This window comes from Sinohyriopsis cumingii, chromosome 17 (genome assembly GCF_028554795.1).
Source record: "Sinohyriopsis cumingii isolate HCF-2022 chromosome 17, ASM2855479v2, whole genome shotgun sequence".
NCBI lineage: Eukaryota > Metazoa > Mollusca > Bivalvia > Unionida > Unionidae > Sinohyriopsis > Sinohyriopsis cumingii.
This window is the reverse complement of record NC_142977.1, coordinates 30207989-30226851: the sequence shown is the minus strand read 5'-3', so window position 1 is coordinate 30226851 and position 18863 is coordinate 30207989. Positions and strand designations below refer to the sequence as shown.

Sequence of the window (18863 nt, the reverse complement as noted above, 5' to 3'; positions counted from 1 at the left end):
TGTTACAGATTGGTGTTAAGTTCGATCGACAAATACAATAACTCCTTAAAATATATAAGTATAGTGCTTTATATGAAAATAATGCAACATACCAAAAACAGTGTTTCTATTTATTATTTTGCGTCTTTAGAAATAAATTATGTTCATACTGCTAGCTACTACAACCTTACAGTTTTTGACATACCCTTTATGGAGCCTCGTCATTTCGAAACGGTGCGATTGATGAATCATTGCTCTGAGTGGCGGATACGACAAAATGTGAAAGGGGAAGTGAGTTATCGGGACGCGTTCAATCGATGTACTACTACTTGCGAATATACTACATGTAAAACATAGAGAAACGTGATGGCACTTTCATCTTATAATAGAAAGGATATTCCTTTTCCAAGCAGAATCTTTGGGTGGCTTAATGTCTGGGGTAAGTGTTTTAATTATTTTACTTTGTAAACTGCTTTGATGTGCGACTTCAGGGCAAGCAGACGTCAGGTAATAATCGTAGTCGCACGACCAGAGACACCGAGGCCCATTATAATTCTCCGAGGCGTGTAGTTTATTTAAACATTTTGAACTTTTAAAGAAAACAGGGACTCCATTGGCACCGAACATTGTTAGTAACAATTAGTGTTCCAGGTATCCTCTTCATCATTTCGCCATTGTAGATCAATATTTATTCAGATGCCGTTGATATTGCCCAGATTTTTATTTAGCTATATGATCAAAGCGGTGTTTAAAAAAATTGATCTCTGTTTGAAACAAATAATCGTACTCTTTACCTTTTTTTAACAGTTTATCTGTCTCTTCTTTGATCTTTAATGAAGAAGAATAAAATGTCCCTATTAGGCTCTAAGTTCAAATTACGTCAACCATCAAATTTTACTTCATAAGTAACTTAACGCCTTGCCTCGAGCAGTCTTTAAAATCAATCATTCTAGATCGCACAAGCAGGCAAGATTACATGATGAATAATACCGTCACCTTTAAAAAGGGACCCATCAAACGGTGATACACGTACAAAGTCCAGTGTACCAAATTTCAGGCAACAGCTTATCATATTAAACTGCAGGAAAGTTGAAACAGTGATGAATTAAGCAGACTGAAACAATGTAATTTTATTGTTTTTATTATATACGGAATGAAAAACGCCCATAGCTATTTGACACAAAAGCATAGCACGTGCGACACAGTGCACTGAGTATAGGTATTTAAGATAGACCAACAAGTATCTCAGTTTTTTTACCTTCTTCTGACATCAGAAATATACCCCCCCCCCCCATACACCCCCAAACAAAGCAGATAATAAAAAACAAAAACAAAAAAACAAAAAACAAAAAACAAAAACGGATATGTAATGTTTATATATATATATATATATATATATACATACAATGAGTAGTATAGTCCCTGGTACTTAAAGTATTGGATTAAAACAGCTCATTTAGGTGCACAAATCAGTTTAGGGATTTTTAATTTTTTTGAAAGATGTTTTTCAAATCTTTTAAACATTACTATAATATATATGCAAAAGTCAGTTTTGGGATTTTAATTGTTTTTAATAAATATTTTTTAATTTTATACACACACACACACACACACACACACATATATATATATATATATATATATATATATATATATATATATATATATATATATATATGATTGGTATATATTATATACTAAGCACTTTAATCAAGTACTGGGCAAAAACACCTTAGTTTGATATACAAATCAATTTCATTCTTGTAAAATTTATTTAAAATTTTTTTTTTAACCTGGGGGAAAATTTGTTGGGTTAGCAACGAAAAACAAGGAGAGTTGGCTAACCGGAAACATCGTCTTTTTGGGTCTTAGAAATATAAAGTCAATAATTAGTCATGAGCTATTGGGAATGGCCTTAATTGTACAGGAGTAAATGTAGCTAAAATTTAAACATCTTATGCTTTCAATTAAATTTTCGTTTTTAAAATCACAAAGGGGTTTGCCACAAGGGGATGGTGCTGGAAAAATATATTTTTGAGCTCTGTAAAACCTTATGAATCTTGATTTTAGAATGCTTTAGTATCTGTACAGTCAGTTCTAAGAACAGATTTCTGCTGTCATATGTAGCTGTCATGTGTTAATCCAAAATCATCTGTATAAGAATGAACGGGTACAAATTTGTCTGAATTGGTCATGGCTGTATATAAATGTAATATGGACACTTAACATTTTTTTTTACCATTCTTATTAGACAGAGAAACAGAAAATTTATTTTACCATCACGGATAATTTGAAGCATGACTGTTTAATGGCCTCCCTGATAATTATGACATAAGGCTGAAGACTTTAAGCTGCCATTCCTGTAAAAGCAAGAAGTGTATAAAACAAAATAAACAGGAAAAAAATATAAAGCTTGCAATACCCTGCATGATTTAATGTCTTGTTTGGAAATTTTATATAATTATATCTAGTTATTTATAGGTGACTACAGGGGAAACAAAAAGTTATTGTCCACTAGCCCGAGGTTAGTAAATTCTTGTTGGACTAGTTGTTTTCATAATTTGAATAGTCCAATTAATGATTAACTGTAATTATTGCTGGTTATATTCCAGGCCAAAAATTAGGGATAATACTAGCTTGAGGCTAGTAAATTTCTTGTTGGGCTGGTTGTTTTCATAATTTGAATCATCCAATTAATTGTAATTATTGCTAGTTATATTCAGGGCCAGAAATTTGTGATAGTCTGCTAGCCTGTGGCAAGTAAATAACTTGTTGGCCCTGTAGTTTTCATGATTTTAATAGTCTGATGGCTAGTTTTTAATTAAGATTCATTTATCGCTCGTCAGCATATACATGTATTTACTATGTCATAGGTATTTTAAAAAATATCTAAATGATTGGATGGTGGCTAAGTTCTCTTGGAGCTAATTGCATAAATCTGCATGATTCAGTTGCTCCCTACAGAGTTAGAACAATTGGAATTTGACTTCTTGTATTTGAAAGCAAGGCTGTATAAATCTTGACTGGTTTTCTTAGATTGATAAAATAAAGTTGTATGTCAAAGACTGTAAACTAGATTTATGTTCTTGTTATACTGGCCACCATATAGAGCCTATCATGTGCTGAGAATTGGTGTTAAACCCAAAACAACAACATCAAAATGTGATTGTAGTGCCATTTTCATAAAAATCCCTATTATGATGAACCATTCTATCTTTAAAGGATTAGCATTTATAGAGACAAATATATATTCCATTTTGAGATTCCTATTGTTTGTAAATCCACCAAAAACTGATACTGTCATGAGAGACCTCACCTTGATTTCACTTTAGCTCAACAGTATCTATGAGAAATGATTTGTTTGTAGAGTTACAATATAGAATGACCAGGGTGAATGAGGTCTTTGTTTTTTTATCTTATTTATTTTTTGTTCTGGATGATGAAGCTTCTGACAGATATTTTCCCAGTCATGTTAATTTCTAGATAATCAAATTTTAATCCTGTTGTGAACTTGTGATGAATATTTTCAAGCAGCTTCAGTGGTTTTCTGAAGCAAGATGGATACTTTTGGATTATGAATGATGGTCTTATTTGAGTGTTGTTAATATAGATATGTTGTGTGACATTGTTTTGTGAGAAGGACTAAAAGATTCAAGAAAAGGACTGGTTTCTCAGTCTATTAATCTTTCTGGTTACAAGGAAATTTATGTTAAATTTTAGGCCTGGTGTATTCAATGTCTTGTGTAACCGCTCTGGTGGCCTTGTGGTTACAGCATCCACCTCAGATGCAGGAGGTCATGGGTTCGATTCCTGGCTGAGTCATACAAAGACTTAAAAATGGTACTTACAGTTGCCTTGCTTGGTACTCATCATTAAGAGGTTAGTGTCAGGACTTGTCTGCCTGGTGTCAGGATAATATGACTGGGTGGGACATCATGCTACATGTATGCGACATGATGCCCCAGTGCTAGATATCACTATAAACTGCCACACTGCAGACATCATAGCGATCTGACTGAAAAATTGTTAAAGCTACGTTAAAAGTCCAAATCACACACACACACACTCAATACCTTGTTATGTACACCTCACATAGGACATTAAATTACATCGACTTTTAAATATAGCAGTCTTGGCTCAATACAATATGACCTGGAATTCCTTTTTACATGTACATGGTAGCCTGCAGAGTTTCAGGTTGATTTATCCTTTATTAATTTTACATTTTTTAATTTACTCTAGTCAGTTTGAGAATTTCCAGAAGTGCAAGTGGTAGAACAGAATTGTTGAAAAATAAAACAAATGTAAAAATACACTGTAAACAGTCATGAGCTATTTATGTCAATAAAGACATACATTCGCCTAAGATTGATCATTTTACAGTATGAGTTGTATTCAAAATAGAAAGCAGGTAGCTCATGCTTCAGCAAATAGATTCACTATTAGGTGACTTCTGTATAATTAGCACCAAAGTGCTTTGAGTGGGTGTGGGGCCAAGCAGGTGTGTCCCCACTTCCAATGAGCAAGAAACAACCAGAATGCTTCCTGGAGCAAGTTTACTTTACAGATCATCCTTTCATTCATTACTGCATTCATTCCTTCATCCATCCACCCACCCACCCATCCATCCATCCATCCATCCATCCATTCATTCATTCATTCATTCATTCATACAAGGTTAATTACCTGGGTAGTTTTTATGGAATGGGTTACTGTCTCTATGCCCAACCCCACCTCTTTTATCCGGGTTTGGAACTGGTGGATTAGTTTCTGAATGAGGTCTTCCAGGTAGATGTTTTTCTTTTCAGTCCAGTGGTTACAATTATGCTCAAGAAACTTGAAAACAATGCAGGAACTTCAAGAAGCTTTGTCCTACTAGGAGTTCTGTCCCACAGGCCCCTTACCTACTTGTTTACTTCTTTAGCAAAAGTAGATGTAATAAAAGTCCTCTGTAACTGATGATACAAGCCCTAGTAGCAAGTCCTTAGGTAGATATTATAAAAGTCCTCCATAACTGATGATACATGTTTTGATAGGATGACCTTGTGTTGATGTAATAAAAGCTTGGGGATTTGTGCTGGCAGTTGCCCAATGTAGTATCATGAAATCATCTTTTTCTTGTTTATCCAAATTTCTATGGTTTTGAGAGAATAAAATATCAATATTTGTCATTATTTAAATTCATGGACTTTCTTCTTGTTCGCAGAGTATTAGTATTCAGTGGGTCATTAAATTTTTGGTTTGATGTAGATACTATGAAATTCCAGAAAATGGGTATCCCACCAAAAATGTGAATTTACTTTAAAATATTACTGTTTGAAGTAAGACCTTGTACTGATAATTAGATACATGTGTATGTATTGCAAGCAATGAATGTAAGCATAACTTTATACCAGTTTTGCATTCATTCCACTGATTATATAGCCTGTACTCTATGCTCTATTCAGCACATTACACCTAACACTGTAACAGCTGACACCAGCTTATTTCCTGTTTGAATCAGGATGTGAGATCAATGCAGCAGATGTAGATAAAGAGTTTTGGGTACACATGGACATTTCATTAAATACAGGCATATGACAGTGAAGATTGCTCTTCACGTTTTTTTTGTCACAGATATTGAAACTCATTTGTTAAAGACCTACAATCTAAGTTTTTATTGGTTATGGGAGGGTATTGCAGCTATGATCTCTTATCAGTCAATGAGATGAGGTGATTGGAAGAGAGAATTTAATTGGCTCAGTTTATCAGCATGAAAGATCATGTTTTTCAACAGTCTGAGAAAGTTTTACTGGGGCTAGCAATGATTGGTTAAGCAGATTTATTCATTTTCTTGAGAAAGAAGAAAATCCTGTTACAGACTTCTATGGGTGAATAAAGAATGTAGCAGTTTATTGTCCATGGCTTGTGAATATAGTCTGAGCACCAGACACCTCAAGGAGATGCAAATTTTTATTAAAAAAAGTCATTTTAAAGTTTTTTTCTGCCCGTACAAGAAGTATTTGTACTCCTGTATGAAATTGAACAATCAGTGTCAGTGAAATTCATATCTCCATCTATGATTACTTTATCCCTCAATTCCAGCATTATTTTTAACCTTAGGGCCAGTTCTTCTAGTGTTGGATCAGCCTGTGTTGGTTATATATATATATATATATATATATATATATATATATATATATACTGTATATATATATATATATATATATATACACCACAACCAAATCAAAGATAACCATTTCTCACTTGGTTGTGTAGTCTTTCCAAAGTGATGGATTGTGTTTAAGAGTCTTTCCAAAGTGATGAACATATTAATTGTATCTGTGTAGAAGAAACATTTTCTGCCATTAAAAAAAAATATTGTTGGTTATATTTTATGTTACAGTATCACACCTCTATAATAATAATAATAATAATAATAATAATAATAAAGACTTTATTTAGAGACGGTAACTGGAACTAATCTACCTTGAGGCCTTCTATCTGTTATGTACAATATATACATTATATACAACATGTTGTGAAGAATGTGGCTTGACACTAGATAATTAAGTGATTTTAAAAAAATCAAAGTATCAAGCCTGGAACATATGCACAGGCATCATGAACACATAAACATGTTATAAAATATAAAATATCATACTGCATTGAAAACTTCAACTGTGAAAATGATGCGAAATTACAGAAAAGCAGGTGGTATTCATTGTACTAGAACTGTTCAGTTGACTAAAGATTTCATCCAATGAGACATTGATTATGAAAAGAAGAAATACTAGGAGCCTTCCTTATGTCACTGGGAATGTTGTTCCATACCAGTGGACCAGTATATTCAAAACTTTTTTTAAAAATGATTCCTTCTTTGGCCTTGGTATAATGTGTATTTTACTTCTTATGGACCTTAAATTTGGAGTACCATAAGCATCTCTCTGGTGAAAGATATTGCCTAGATAGACAGAAATGACTTTTCTGGGTACTTGGCCTTTCTAAGAAATTTGGAGTACCATCAACATCTCTTTGGTGAAAGATATTGCCTAGATAGACAGAAATGACTTTTCTGGATACTTTATACATCAATTTGTCCATTCTAAGAAATATTCTTTCATGTATTGTTAAGATCTTTATATTATTTATTACATCCTGGAAATTGTCTATATACTGATCTAGAACTAAATAGCAAGCCCTCTTTTGGAGTCTTAAAAGTGTTGTTATGTTTGAATTAGAGGTTACTACCCCAAATTACATTACAATAGTTCAGACATGGCTGAATATAACTATTATAGAAGATGACCCTATACTGAAAAGGAATGTGTGTTTTGATTTTCTTAAGTAGCCAAAGATAAGAATGAACCTTTTTTGGAACATGTTTAATGTGAATAGACCAAGTAAGATTGTTATCTATGAATACACCAAGAATTTTATCATGAGAGGTCATATTAAGGCTCACATTGGCAAATAGAACCTGGAGTACGTCGCTATCTAGACTTGCTCATTTTTGTTGCGTTGTAAGTAGAAGGGCTTTCGTCTTTTCTGTATTTATGATCATACTGTTTTCCTTGCATCATAATTGAAGTCTGTTGAGAGCATCTTGTAAGTTATTTTCAAGTACCATTTTGGTTTTACCCATCTCAGACAGTGTAGTATCATCTGCATAGAGGTCAATGGAAGAAATTGAAGTTCCAATCTTAAGCGGTAAGTCATTGATAAATAGAATGAATAACAGAGGTCCAAGGATAGAGCCCTGTGGTACCCCACAATTAATATTTTTACTTTGGGAAAGTTGAACATTTAAAGATATGTTTTGCACTTTATCGGTTAAGTAAGAAGCAAACCAGTTTTGGGAGTTTTCACTGCATGGATAGATTTTTAGTTTTTCAAGCAAAATTTCATGGTCTACAAGGTGAAAAACTTTATGAAAATCAACCATAATAGTGTCTACCATTTCTCCTTGATCTATTGCTTTCATCCATTTGTCAATCAAAGATACAAGTGCAGTTTCACAGGAGTGATTCTGTCAAAAGCCAGACTGATTATCATGAATAAGATCATAATTGTTAAAATAGTTGAGAAAAGAATCATGTACATGTTTTTCTAGTAATTTGGAGAGACAAGGAAGGATAGAGATGGGTCTGTAGTTATTTACGTCATCTTTTGTTCCCGCTTTATGCAGTGGTATAACCATGGCAGTTTTCCATGTTTGTGGAAATTGATTAGACCTAATACTTTGGTTGCAGATGAAAGCTATACTCCCTACAATTGCAGGTGCAGCTGCCTTTAGTAACCTTGGTCCAATCATATCAAGTCCTCTAGATTTACAATCATCCATTTTTTTAAAACATATTTCAACAAAAATTCTGAACTCATTTCAGGAATTTCAAACTTTATATTGTTTAGTAGATTTTAGCACAAAAATGTTTGTTTCCAGATGATCAGATGAAGTCCTGGGTTCTTTAAGTTTATCAGCAATTTGAACAAAAAAGTCATTAAAAATGTTTGAAATGCCAGTTGGATTATCAGTATAAATGCCTTCATGATTGAGGGATAACATTTCAGTTTTACTCTTACAATGAAGTAATTAAATCCACCCAATTCATTTTTATTTGATCATTGAGAAGGTCTCTATTTATATCACCTAGAATGTAAAATTCTTTCTCTTCATTTGAAATTTTATCAACTTGAAGTTCAGAATATTCACACCAATCAGTATGTGATGGTGGGGGTCTGTACACAAAACCTACTAAGTAGGGCTTAGCTTTTTATGGAGTGATGAGAAGTCCATGATAACATGGTGGGCTAATTCAGTCCATAAAGAATTAAGCATGATATGTAAATTCTCTTAATCTGGTGTACAGTGTTTCAAAATAATTTGTAATGTGAAAATAAGGTCATAAACCTGTTCATTATAAGATGAGACTGGCCAAAATTAAACTCAAACAAGAAAAGCTTCACCTGAACATACCTGGAAGTCTCAGTTGGCACAGTTTTGCTTGACACTTGTGTCATAACAAACTTTCATTTCGTCAGAATGTGCATGTAGGGTTCCTGTAGTTAAACAAGTTTTGCTCAAGGCTAGTTAATTGAGTGAGTCAGTCTACACAAACATACATTATCCTTAAATTAGTCATTTTGCCTATCTAGAAAACCTTAGAAATTATCCAGCAAAAACATGCAAGTTATATAAACCTTTATGACACATGGAGTAATTTTCTGTATAGTTTAAATTGTATAGAACAAATATCTTAACTTAATACATTTTAATTCACTTAAAATATTGACTTCAAAAACTGTAGTGTTACTTGAGATTCTGTAATGTCTATGAATTTCTTATTCGATTGAGAACGGCCATTGTAGTGCCATTGTTTTGTAAAAAAGTAAAACAATCATCCATTGGGAATATAATCCTAAGGAGTAAATTGCTGGAAAGAGGAGTTTTACATTGAGCTTATGACCTGTTTACAATAAAATTGAAGAATATTTTGTCTTAACTCCTAGACAATCCCAGCTGGTTCCAGGTGTTGCATTTCAACCATATATGTATACTGTATGCAAGTACAGGTAATATGTCTTGGAAATGGATAAGTGGAGTGACTTGTGTATGATTTGATGAACTTGTCTATGATTTGATAATGTGCAAGTCTGTTTCTGGTGGATTTTGTGGATTTAATACCTTTTTTGCTAGATTTAGTTTTCTTTGCACAAGATCCATCTGGCATAGATTGAAATATAAAAATTGCTTCATACAGTATCATTATCTTGATGTTGCAATCAGTTTTTGTTATCGAAGTAAGTAGACAGTGAAAATTTGATCATGCCGGAAACTTGGAGATTATTCTAGTAATTAAATTTTGTCTTTTGTGACACTTGGAGATTATTATAGTTGCTATATTTTATCCTACATTTCTGTTAAGAGATTATTCCAGTTAATAATTTTTATACAGACAAGACACTTGCCCTTGCGGGGCCCCGAATGGCTCAGTTGCCCTTGCAACCCTGATGTGGAAAAAATCTTTTATCATATGGCATTGACCATACATACATGGTTTTGCAGGCAGCCTCTGGCTCCTCTTGAAAGATGTGCAGATGGTATCAGTTTGGAAAGTAAAATGGCTAGACCAGCTCAGAAACCACTTCCACATTGGACAGGACATAAAGCAAGCCACATAACTAGTCCCTTCCATCTTCAAGGGGTTCAGCAATGATCTACTCCATATAAACCAACAAAATAATCTTAGGGCATCAATTGGGACTATCTTCATGGGATCACCCTCAATAACTGACCCAGTCAAAATCCAATTCTCACTGCAAACTATCTACAGTTTCTTAAGTACTGACCACTTTTCATTGAACCCACCTAAAAGAAGAGTAGCACAATCATTGAACCTGGTAAAACAGTGGTTAAAGAAACTGAACCAATAGTCCACCTTGGTACATGTACATGTATCTCCAGGAGAAACATTACAAAAAGACTGAAAAAGTGGTTAAGATTCACTGGCAGAGAAGAGTACTGTATTTTGTCATGGAACCAGGCCTATATGGGGAGAATGGGGTGAACCTAATTCAATCTTACAATATGTATCACATCTTATTGCATTCATGATCTCTACAGCAGAATTTGCAATGCTGAAAATAATTAAGCAAAATATTCTTCATTAGAATAGCTTTCTCCAAGACCACTCTGGGGGCCTAAGTGGTTAGAGCATCTGCCTCAGATGTGGAAGGTTGCGAGTTTGTGCCCTTGCCAAGCCATACCAAAGACTTTGGTTCTCAAGCCATTGCCTCGCTTTGTGCTTAGCATTAAGAGGTTAGTGCTAAGTGACTGGTTGGCCTGGTGTCAGGATAATATGATTGGGTGGTTCATGATGCTACATGTCTGTGGCATGATGCCCCAGTGCTGGACACCACTATAAACTGCCACACTGCAGACATTGTAGCGATATGACTGAATTATTTATAAAGCTACATCAAAAATCCAAATTGCACACACACACACACACACATCTAAATAGATGTGTCACAGCTGCAATCTATATTCTTTTATAATATAGACTTACTAAAAATAACATGGCATTTTAAGTGTAGGTATAAAGCAAATTGATATGCCAATACTATTGGTATATCAAATTGTGATCTGCCCATGGCGCAATAATACAAATATATAAATATTCATTCAACTGCGGGCCTATAGATCAATGATGAATTTCTGCTCATTCATTATTCATAAATGACATGTAAATAACAGTAAAAAGTATTAATAGTCCCTGTTTTCTAAATAATATTAACATGGTACACAGTTTCATGGGAATCCTTTCTTTTTTCCATTCCCCTCTCCCCTGTCATGCGTAAGGGAAAATATAAGCAAAAATGTAGAGTGGGAGAGAAAAACTTTGATCTGTACCAAGTAACCTATAGCAATTTGGTGAAAATCCGTGAAAATATGAGTGTTTGGGATTTTCACTTGTGTCATACAACGTCTCTTGACCTATGAATGATGGTGAAGTAACCTCCAGTATCTGGTTCATTGTAAGGGTATGTTTATGCTTTCTTTGGGATCTATCTACAGTGTTCATAATATCAATGATAATGGTTGCAATAGCCAGTCAACACTAAGTCTATATGTTAATTTTGTTAATTACAAGGTACACATACTGTAGCGTATTTAATGCTTTGTTGTTGTTGTTTCTTAAACCTATGATAATGTTCTAAAAATCGATTATTCATTATTTAATATAAAAATGTCCAAATGGTTTCCCCCGCCCCATCTCCCTCTCTCTCTGATTATCATAGCTAGATATGGGTGAAAATCCATGAAAATAGAGTGCTGGGGATTTTCGCGTGTCTTACAACGTCTCTAGACCTATGAATGATGGTGAAGTTTAGTCAAACCATCTGGGGGGGTGGGGGAGAGAGAGAATTTTAGTCTTTAGAAATATTAATGGAAGTAGAAAAATGACTTAAATGAGCTGTCAATATATTAAAATATTTTAATTACCTCTTGTTGGTTTGTCATTTCGCTTAGTTTCTTTTCTATGCTAATTTCCATATGCCAGTACATGAATGCCTGATAGTTCAGGTTCAGTGTACAAGAAGCTAACTGTGTCTGTGGTGCACTACTTTCTCTTTATTCATAAAAATCGTATTTCATGTTTAAACCATGAGTGTATCTTATATTGATTCAGTAAATATGAGTAAAAATAGGAACTCGAAAAGAAAACAATGAGCTTATCAATTTGCATATGTGATTATGAACAAGAGGAAATATTGTAGAACTATATTTTGTAGTGAACACACTCACAGGGATGTGAGGAGTTCATTCACTCGGTCAATACACAGTTGCTCAGAGCATATCGTAACTCCATTCAAAGTGCAAATACTGTATGTGTATTTATATGTGACATAAATAATATGTATAGTATGTACGCTGTATCAATGATATACCACTTGTTATATAATAAAAAAAATTGGGGGGGGGCCCGAGTGGCCGAGTGGTCTACAGTGCTCAACATTATGGATCACTACCATCTCACCTCTGTCTGCGTGGGTTCAAGTCTTGGATTTGGCTAACAACAACAGCAAGAAGTATAAATTTGTTTGGTTTTAATGAAAAATTTATACATCTCGTCGTATATCATTGAGTTGTTGTTGTTGTAGGGTTTAAAGCCATTTTTCAGCACACGATAGGCTATACATGGCGGCCAGTATTAATGGTGGAGGAAGAACCTGGGAAATCCCCGGAAAAAAACCACCGCCCCTCAAGAAGCTACTGGCAAGCTTTCTCACATACCCACATTGGCCGAATCTGAGGCTCGAACCCACGCAGACAGAGGTGAGATGGCAGTGATCCGTAACGGAGAGTGCTTTAGACCACTCGACCACTTGGGGCCCTGCTCGTATATCATTGATACAACATAAATACTATATATATATAGTGTTTAATTCATCAAGCAATAACACTGCAATTAAATAGAAGAAAAAAAATCCAACATGATACATTTTCCTCGTAGCAAACTTCAAAAGGTAAACTTCATGTAAACACAACACTAATTATGTTGACAAATTGTTGTTTGTTTAATTGTAATAGACACAAGTTCAAAATGATTGAAGCTGATATATTCATGCACATGAATTCTTTAGTAAATGAATTAATCTTCTTGCATCTCAATTCAGCAGTGTTCTAATACATGCTGAGAGTTTTCATGATTAAGTAAAAGGTATTATGAGGAATTTGTAACTCTAGGAATTCAACTGTGTGCAAGTTCAGTGGTTCTGCATTGTGACAGTGACCATATTGGGCTTTCATTGATGCGGCTGAACAAGATCTGGTGGCACTTACATGATTATTCTGTATAATTTATTCATATTAAAACAAAGAAAAGTTTTAATCAGCAACTTTGTTAATTTCTGACAGAAACATGTAAAAATAGTTCTCTTTGAAAGTAAGTACATTGTATCATATTTTATGAGTCGAAGGCAGGAATTGTATCATCATAACTCTACATTACATTGAAGAGTAAATCTCTAGAACTTAACTATTGGTAATACTATTTCTGTCTTAATGAGATGGATAATTATTTCTGCCAAAACTACAGTTTAAAGCATTATTTTTTGTAGTCTCTGGCACAAAACTGGGCCACCTTACAAGCATAGTTTTGATCCAGTGGATGGAATTATTGTTAGAATAAAAGAGGGAAGGTGGTTGATCATGATTAACTAACATTTTCTCCCATGCAGTTGCTTGAAGGGTGTTTATGAAGGAGAAATAAATCAGATGGGTCATATAAAAGCAGTTGTTTCCACTCCACATCATATTTTAAAACTGGTTGTTATTGGCTAGTAAGAAATAACGAAATGAGAAATAATGTCATTGGGAGCTTTTACTCATGCTTACCCTCCAGTTTACTCCACTAATGGCCCCCATCCATCACACCTAAGGTTTGCTTGGATGGGAGCCAGTTACGGTAAATTTGTTTGCATGTTTAAACATGTGTTGAATGAAATGCAACACAAAACACTGAAATCAAATAGACATATTTCTTTTTTTTAAAATGTAAAATTCACATTTCACATCGTGTAAATAAATTTTGAAATTTCTGAATGAGGTCCAGTCTGCTGTTGTTAAAAAAATGTTCTCCTATTGAAACATCCACTTCTGTAGGCAGATGCCAATATAAATGGGCTTTTCAATACTGGATTTCACTACCTGTCATTTGTAGCTCGCTTTCATTCACTTACTAGACTGCTTTTGAAGTAAGAAACCACTTAGCACATTTCCAGAGAATTCTGTTAAGATAATGTTACAGTTTGTGCATAGGAAAAAGTCTTTACTCAAGAAAAATGAGGGATTTTAAATGACAGCAACTTAAACTCAACATTCTGTGGAAGAAACATATTAATTGAAAACAAGAGTACATGTCTGACATCCCAAGTAAAAGCATGCTTTTCTTTAAGTGGGTTCATAATGATACCTCTCATAAATTTTGCATCAAAACACCATTTCTGGCCTTATCATTGTAGGGCTTACAATCATGTACTTGTGTATATTTACTACACTATATTATTTACCTAGCTTTACAACTAGGGGCGGCCTGTCCATATAGGCAAACTATGCAATTGCCTAGATCATCAAGTTATATGGGGCGCCAAATTTTAGAAGTTTTCCAGGCATTGGGGGTATAGATTGCATGGTTCTCCAAGGGTGCCAGTTGCTGGTAGCAATTCTAGGGCTGCTGCTGTTTACAATTTAGCATGTCTTGAATGTGCAGGTGTACCAGTAGTTTTCAATCTGACAGTATATCAAGTCTTGCTGTATCACAGTGATATAACCCAGAAAGTCTTCTAATAAATTTACAATAATCCCAAAATAGTGTTTTAAACCAAACTGTCATTGAGCACATTGTAATTCCAATGATTAACTTAAAAAAAATGATTCCTCTCAAATTACAACTGAACACAATCTGTTTCCGTATCTTGGTTTAAGAGGACTGTTTCAGAATTTTTGCTCTTAGTTCTTTTCTTAAAGTGTGGATAATATTTCACATCAGAATGTGGCATCACTAGGGCAAAGCCACAGTTTGTAAGAAATGGTTGTTCAGCAATACACATCAGAATGTGGCATCACTAGGGAAAAGCCATATTTGATGAGAAAGGGGCCCTGAGTGGCCAAGTGGTCTAAAGTGCCTCCATTACGGATCACTGCCATCTCACTTCTGTCTGCGTAGATTTGAGTCTCAGTTTCGGCCAATGTGGGTATGTGAGAAAGCTTGCCAGTAGCTTCTCGAGGGTCGGTGGTTCTTTCCAGGGATTTCCCAGGTTCTTCCTCCACCATTAATAGTGGCCACCATGTATAACCTATTGTGTGCTGAAAAATGGCATTAAACCCTACAACAACAACAACAACATTTGATGAGAAATGGTTGTTGAGCAATGCACATCAGAATGTGCCATCACTAGGGAAAAGCCACAGTTGATGAGAAATGGTTGCTCAGCAATACACATCGGGTAGTTTAATGATCTTTCTGTTCAAATATTCCATCAAACTTCATTACATATCTTTGCAAAACTTTTTATTAACTGACCTTCAGTAAGTAAATTTTTATTTTCAATATAAACCATATCAAGCTTGCAAGCCACTGTTTCTACAAAAGCATCATATATACAGGTCCAAAAAGTTTGCCTGGTTGCGTTTAAAATTGTGATGTGGTGTATCCCTACATTGCTGCAAGAGGCAATGTCATGACCGTCCAAGGATGTGTTACTTTAACTACAAGATATATTCAAGAAAAGCCTGTCTTACGAATGTAATCATGTCATAATAGGAGGTAAAAGAAAAATTGCAAATGCAACAATCAAACGTTGGTTGAGGTATGGCATGCAGATTGTCAATGACTTACATGTAAATAGCTGTCAGCTATTAGCCCAGTGAGAAGATTGGGGTAAAGGTTGCATTTCAGATTGGTTTGGATTAATCAGCAATGAATGGATCTCCATGTGAAACCCAGACTGGGGTCCTGTCCTATATTTTCCATGTTGCAAGTAATCATCATTCATTACAGAAGCATGAATAATGTGTCATCATTGGGTTGCTTGTATTGTTCTTTTTAACTTGGTGTTTTACCCTTTATTGGTTTCCTTTTTATTTTAGTTCTCTTTCGCGTCATAATTGAGCATGATTAAGATTCCAAAGAGACCTCGTCAGCAACCATAAGCCTATAACTGAGCAAAAAGCTAGTATAGCTTGACCTGCAAAGCATTCAAAGCTTGACTGTGCTATTACAAGTTACAACAATATAATAAACAGCAAGTATGTTTATTTTCAAATAAAGCCTTGATACAATACTGACCACAAGATTGGAACAAGTCTGTAGAACTGGTTGCATTTTCAGGCACTTTGTTATTGAGACAAGTTACAGTGTTAGACTCAGTTTGATTGTTATACAAGCACTCATTCAGCCAATATACATTGATGCTTAAACCAGGTTTCATTGGGAGAAAAAAAAAGCAGCAAACTAATCAGTGAAGGCAGGGGTAAAAAGAAAATTGCACCCTTTGTAAGTGTTCAGCCCTCGTATGGTAAAGACAGTAAGTCTGTTAAACTGAATCATGATAAAACCAAGAGTAGTTTCCAAACAGATGTTCTGTAACTCAATGTCATGTCTCATTGCAATTTTGAAAAGTATCATGGTTTAATGGAGAATTAAGATGCTTTTTGAACAAACAAAACACAATTTACTTTAAAACAAAGTAACAGTTAATAGCATTATGTTAGCCTTTGGCATCTCATGTATAAATTTGCTTTTTCACCCAGCTGCTTGCTTGACAGGTGCTCTTTAAAGAGAAGTCAAATTGTGTCATCATTCACATCGATCAAGATTATGCATTATCAAATTCACCAACAGACGATATGATTTGGAATGGGAAACTTCGTAAAGTCGCACAGACTTGATTGCATTCCATTAACAGCTGCTATGAAGCACCATTTTGTCCCACAAATACATTTTCAATACATGTTATACAAATTTAAGGTGAAAATGTGTAAGGGCATGGTTAAAGTAATCCATGTAGAACAGTGGTTCCCAACCTTTTCAAGTATGAGGACCCCTTCTTAACTTCCCCCAAAAATGTGCACATCACGATGTGCTAATAGTTGTAATTTTAGTCATCCTTGGAATAACCCTGTGGGTCAGCAGCCCACAGGTATGGAATCATTGCTGTAGAGTTAAAGTCAGGGGATGATACTGGCAGCTGGATGCTAAAACACTTTGAATAAACCCTTTAGAATAATATCACTGGTGGACAGTTTTTGACCTATTTTATCATTATGGAGGACAACCTGGCAATTTCTTCTATACAGGGATGTTCATATTTGCCATTAGATACTATTGATAGTGAGTCATTTTCAGTACATAAATAGGGCTTCAACATTGACACCTTTTGTTTGGTTTACTCTCTGTAAACATTTGCAAAATTGGTCACTCTGTAAATAAACAAGCACAGGGACACAGGAATTACCAGTTCCAATTGAATGATCTCGTTTCCACATCTCAGCTTAAGATGACTTTTCAGATTGCATATGTGGCATCACTAGTAGAAAGCTCAAGTGTCTGGCTTGGATTGGTTGTGTTGCACATTGCACCACATTACACATCATGTTCATTTACTGATAGTGCTGACAAAAGTTTCTGAGAAGTAAATTATTTGACTTGATGGAACTTGATCGATGAGAGAATCTTTGATGAGTAACATTTGATTTAAACATGCTTGCAAGGCACTGCAGTTTTTTAGTCTTTGTAGATCCTATAAAAGCATTCTTTGTGCATTTACATGGAGTATGTCGGGTTGTACAATTTATTTGTTCATTTTGTACACACATACATATGCAACAGTACTCAACGATATCAATATGATCCTAAGTAAAGTTTAACCTATTCAACAAAGACATGTCTTGTAATCTGAATCAAATCATAATAAATGGACAGCAAACGAAACAACTTCAATCTAAGCAAGGAATGTGGTACACCCTGTCAAAGGCTTGCATATAAGTTTATATCTGCCTGTAATCTGCATACTAGAAGAACTACAACTAAGCTGATCATTAGTAATTTTCCATTTTCAGAGCATACATATCTTAAGATTTTGAAGTCTGCATGTATCACACATTATCCAGAGCAAGAAAGCAGGATTTTCAGTTGTACAACTAAGCCGTCAACACAAAAAAAATGGCACTACTCTACTAAAGAGAGACCTTCTGAAGACGAAAAGATCATCAGGTTTATAAGTGTATCAGTAATGTATCATATCGTAGTCTGTGTATCATGATTCATATCAATGCATGGCAAAGGTGATGTTTCACACATAATTTACTTTGATTTACAGGATTCTGTATAAGAACTTCCTTTGTATCTAACTCATATTATCTCAGTTATCATTTTAACTGACCACTTGTGTATCCCCAAATCAGTTCACAGATTTGATTGGCTTAATTGTTCATCCAGATCCCATGGTTATATGATTAATTAGATTTGAAGTCTTTCAGGTGGCAAGGATATTAGTTACACAGATATAGACTTACAAGTCTTGGAGGATGATAACAAATGTTAGTGGAACTTTGTTACTAGTATATTTTTCTTTTGATTTGGGTCAGGACTACATATATTTTGTTTTAAAGGTTCAACAATATTTGCTGCCATATTGCCATATAATATAACTAAAAAGCACATGGTATGAAGACTAATGTCTCTTGTGTGGACCCTGGGGCAGTCCTTCAATCATAGTCCAGGAAATAAGCTTTCACACCTCAGTTGTTATGTATGATGTGTATGTAGAATGTTCAGATGAAGGGGAAAACATAGTGACCAGTTAGTTGCATGGGATAATTAGGATAATTATAGGCA

The 18863-nt window shown here is 34.6% G+C and overlaps 1 protein-coding gene across 3 annotated transcripts in view; it reads left to right on the top strand.

Annotated features, from left to right (window-relative positions):
- Positions 1-255: 255 nt before the first annotated feature.
- The window catches only part of LOC149778344 (disabled homolog 2-interacting protein-like), a 377099-nt gene continuing 358491 nt past the window's right edge, over positions 256-18863 (top strand). For all 3 annotated transcript variants that reach the window (XR_016415494.1, XM_089939159.1, XM_089939158.1), the window contains exon 1: positions 256-418. Coding sequence is in view for 2 of the 3 variants with exons in the window: in XM_089939159.1 (XP_089795285.1) it covers positions 346-418 (73 nt within the window). In the remaining variant the exon portion in view is untranslated. The remainder of the gene's footprint in view (positions 419-18863) is intronic.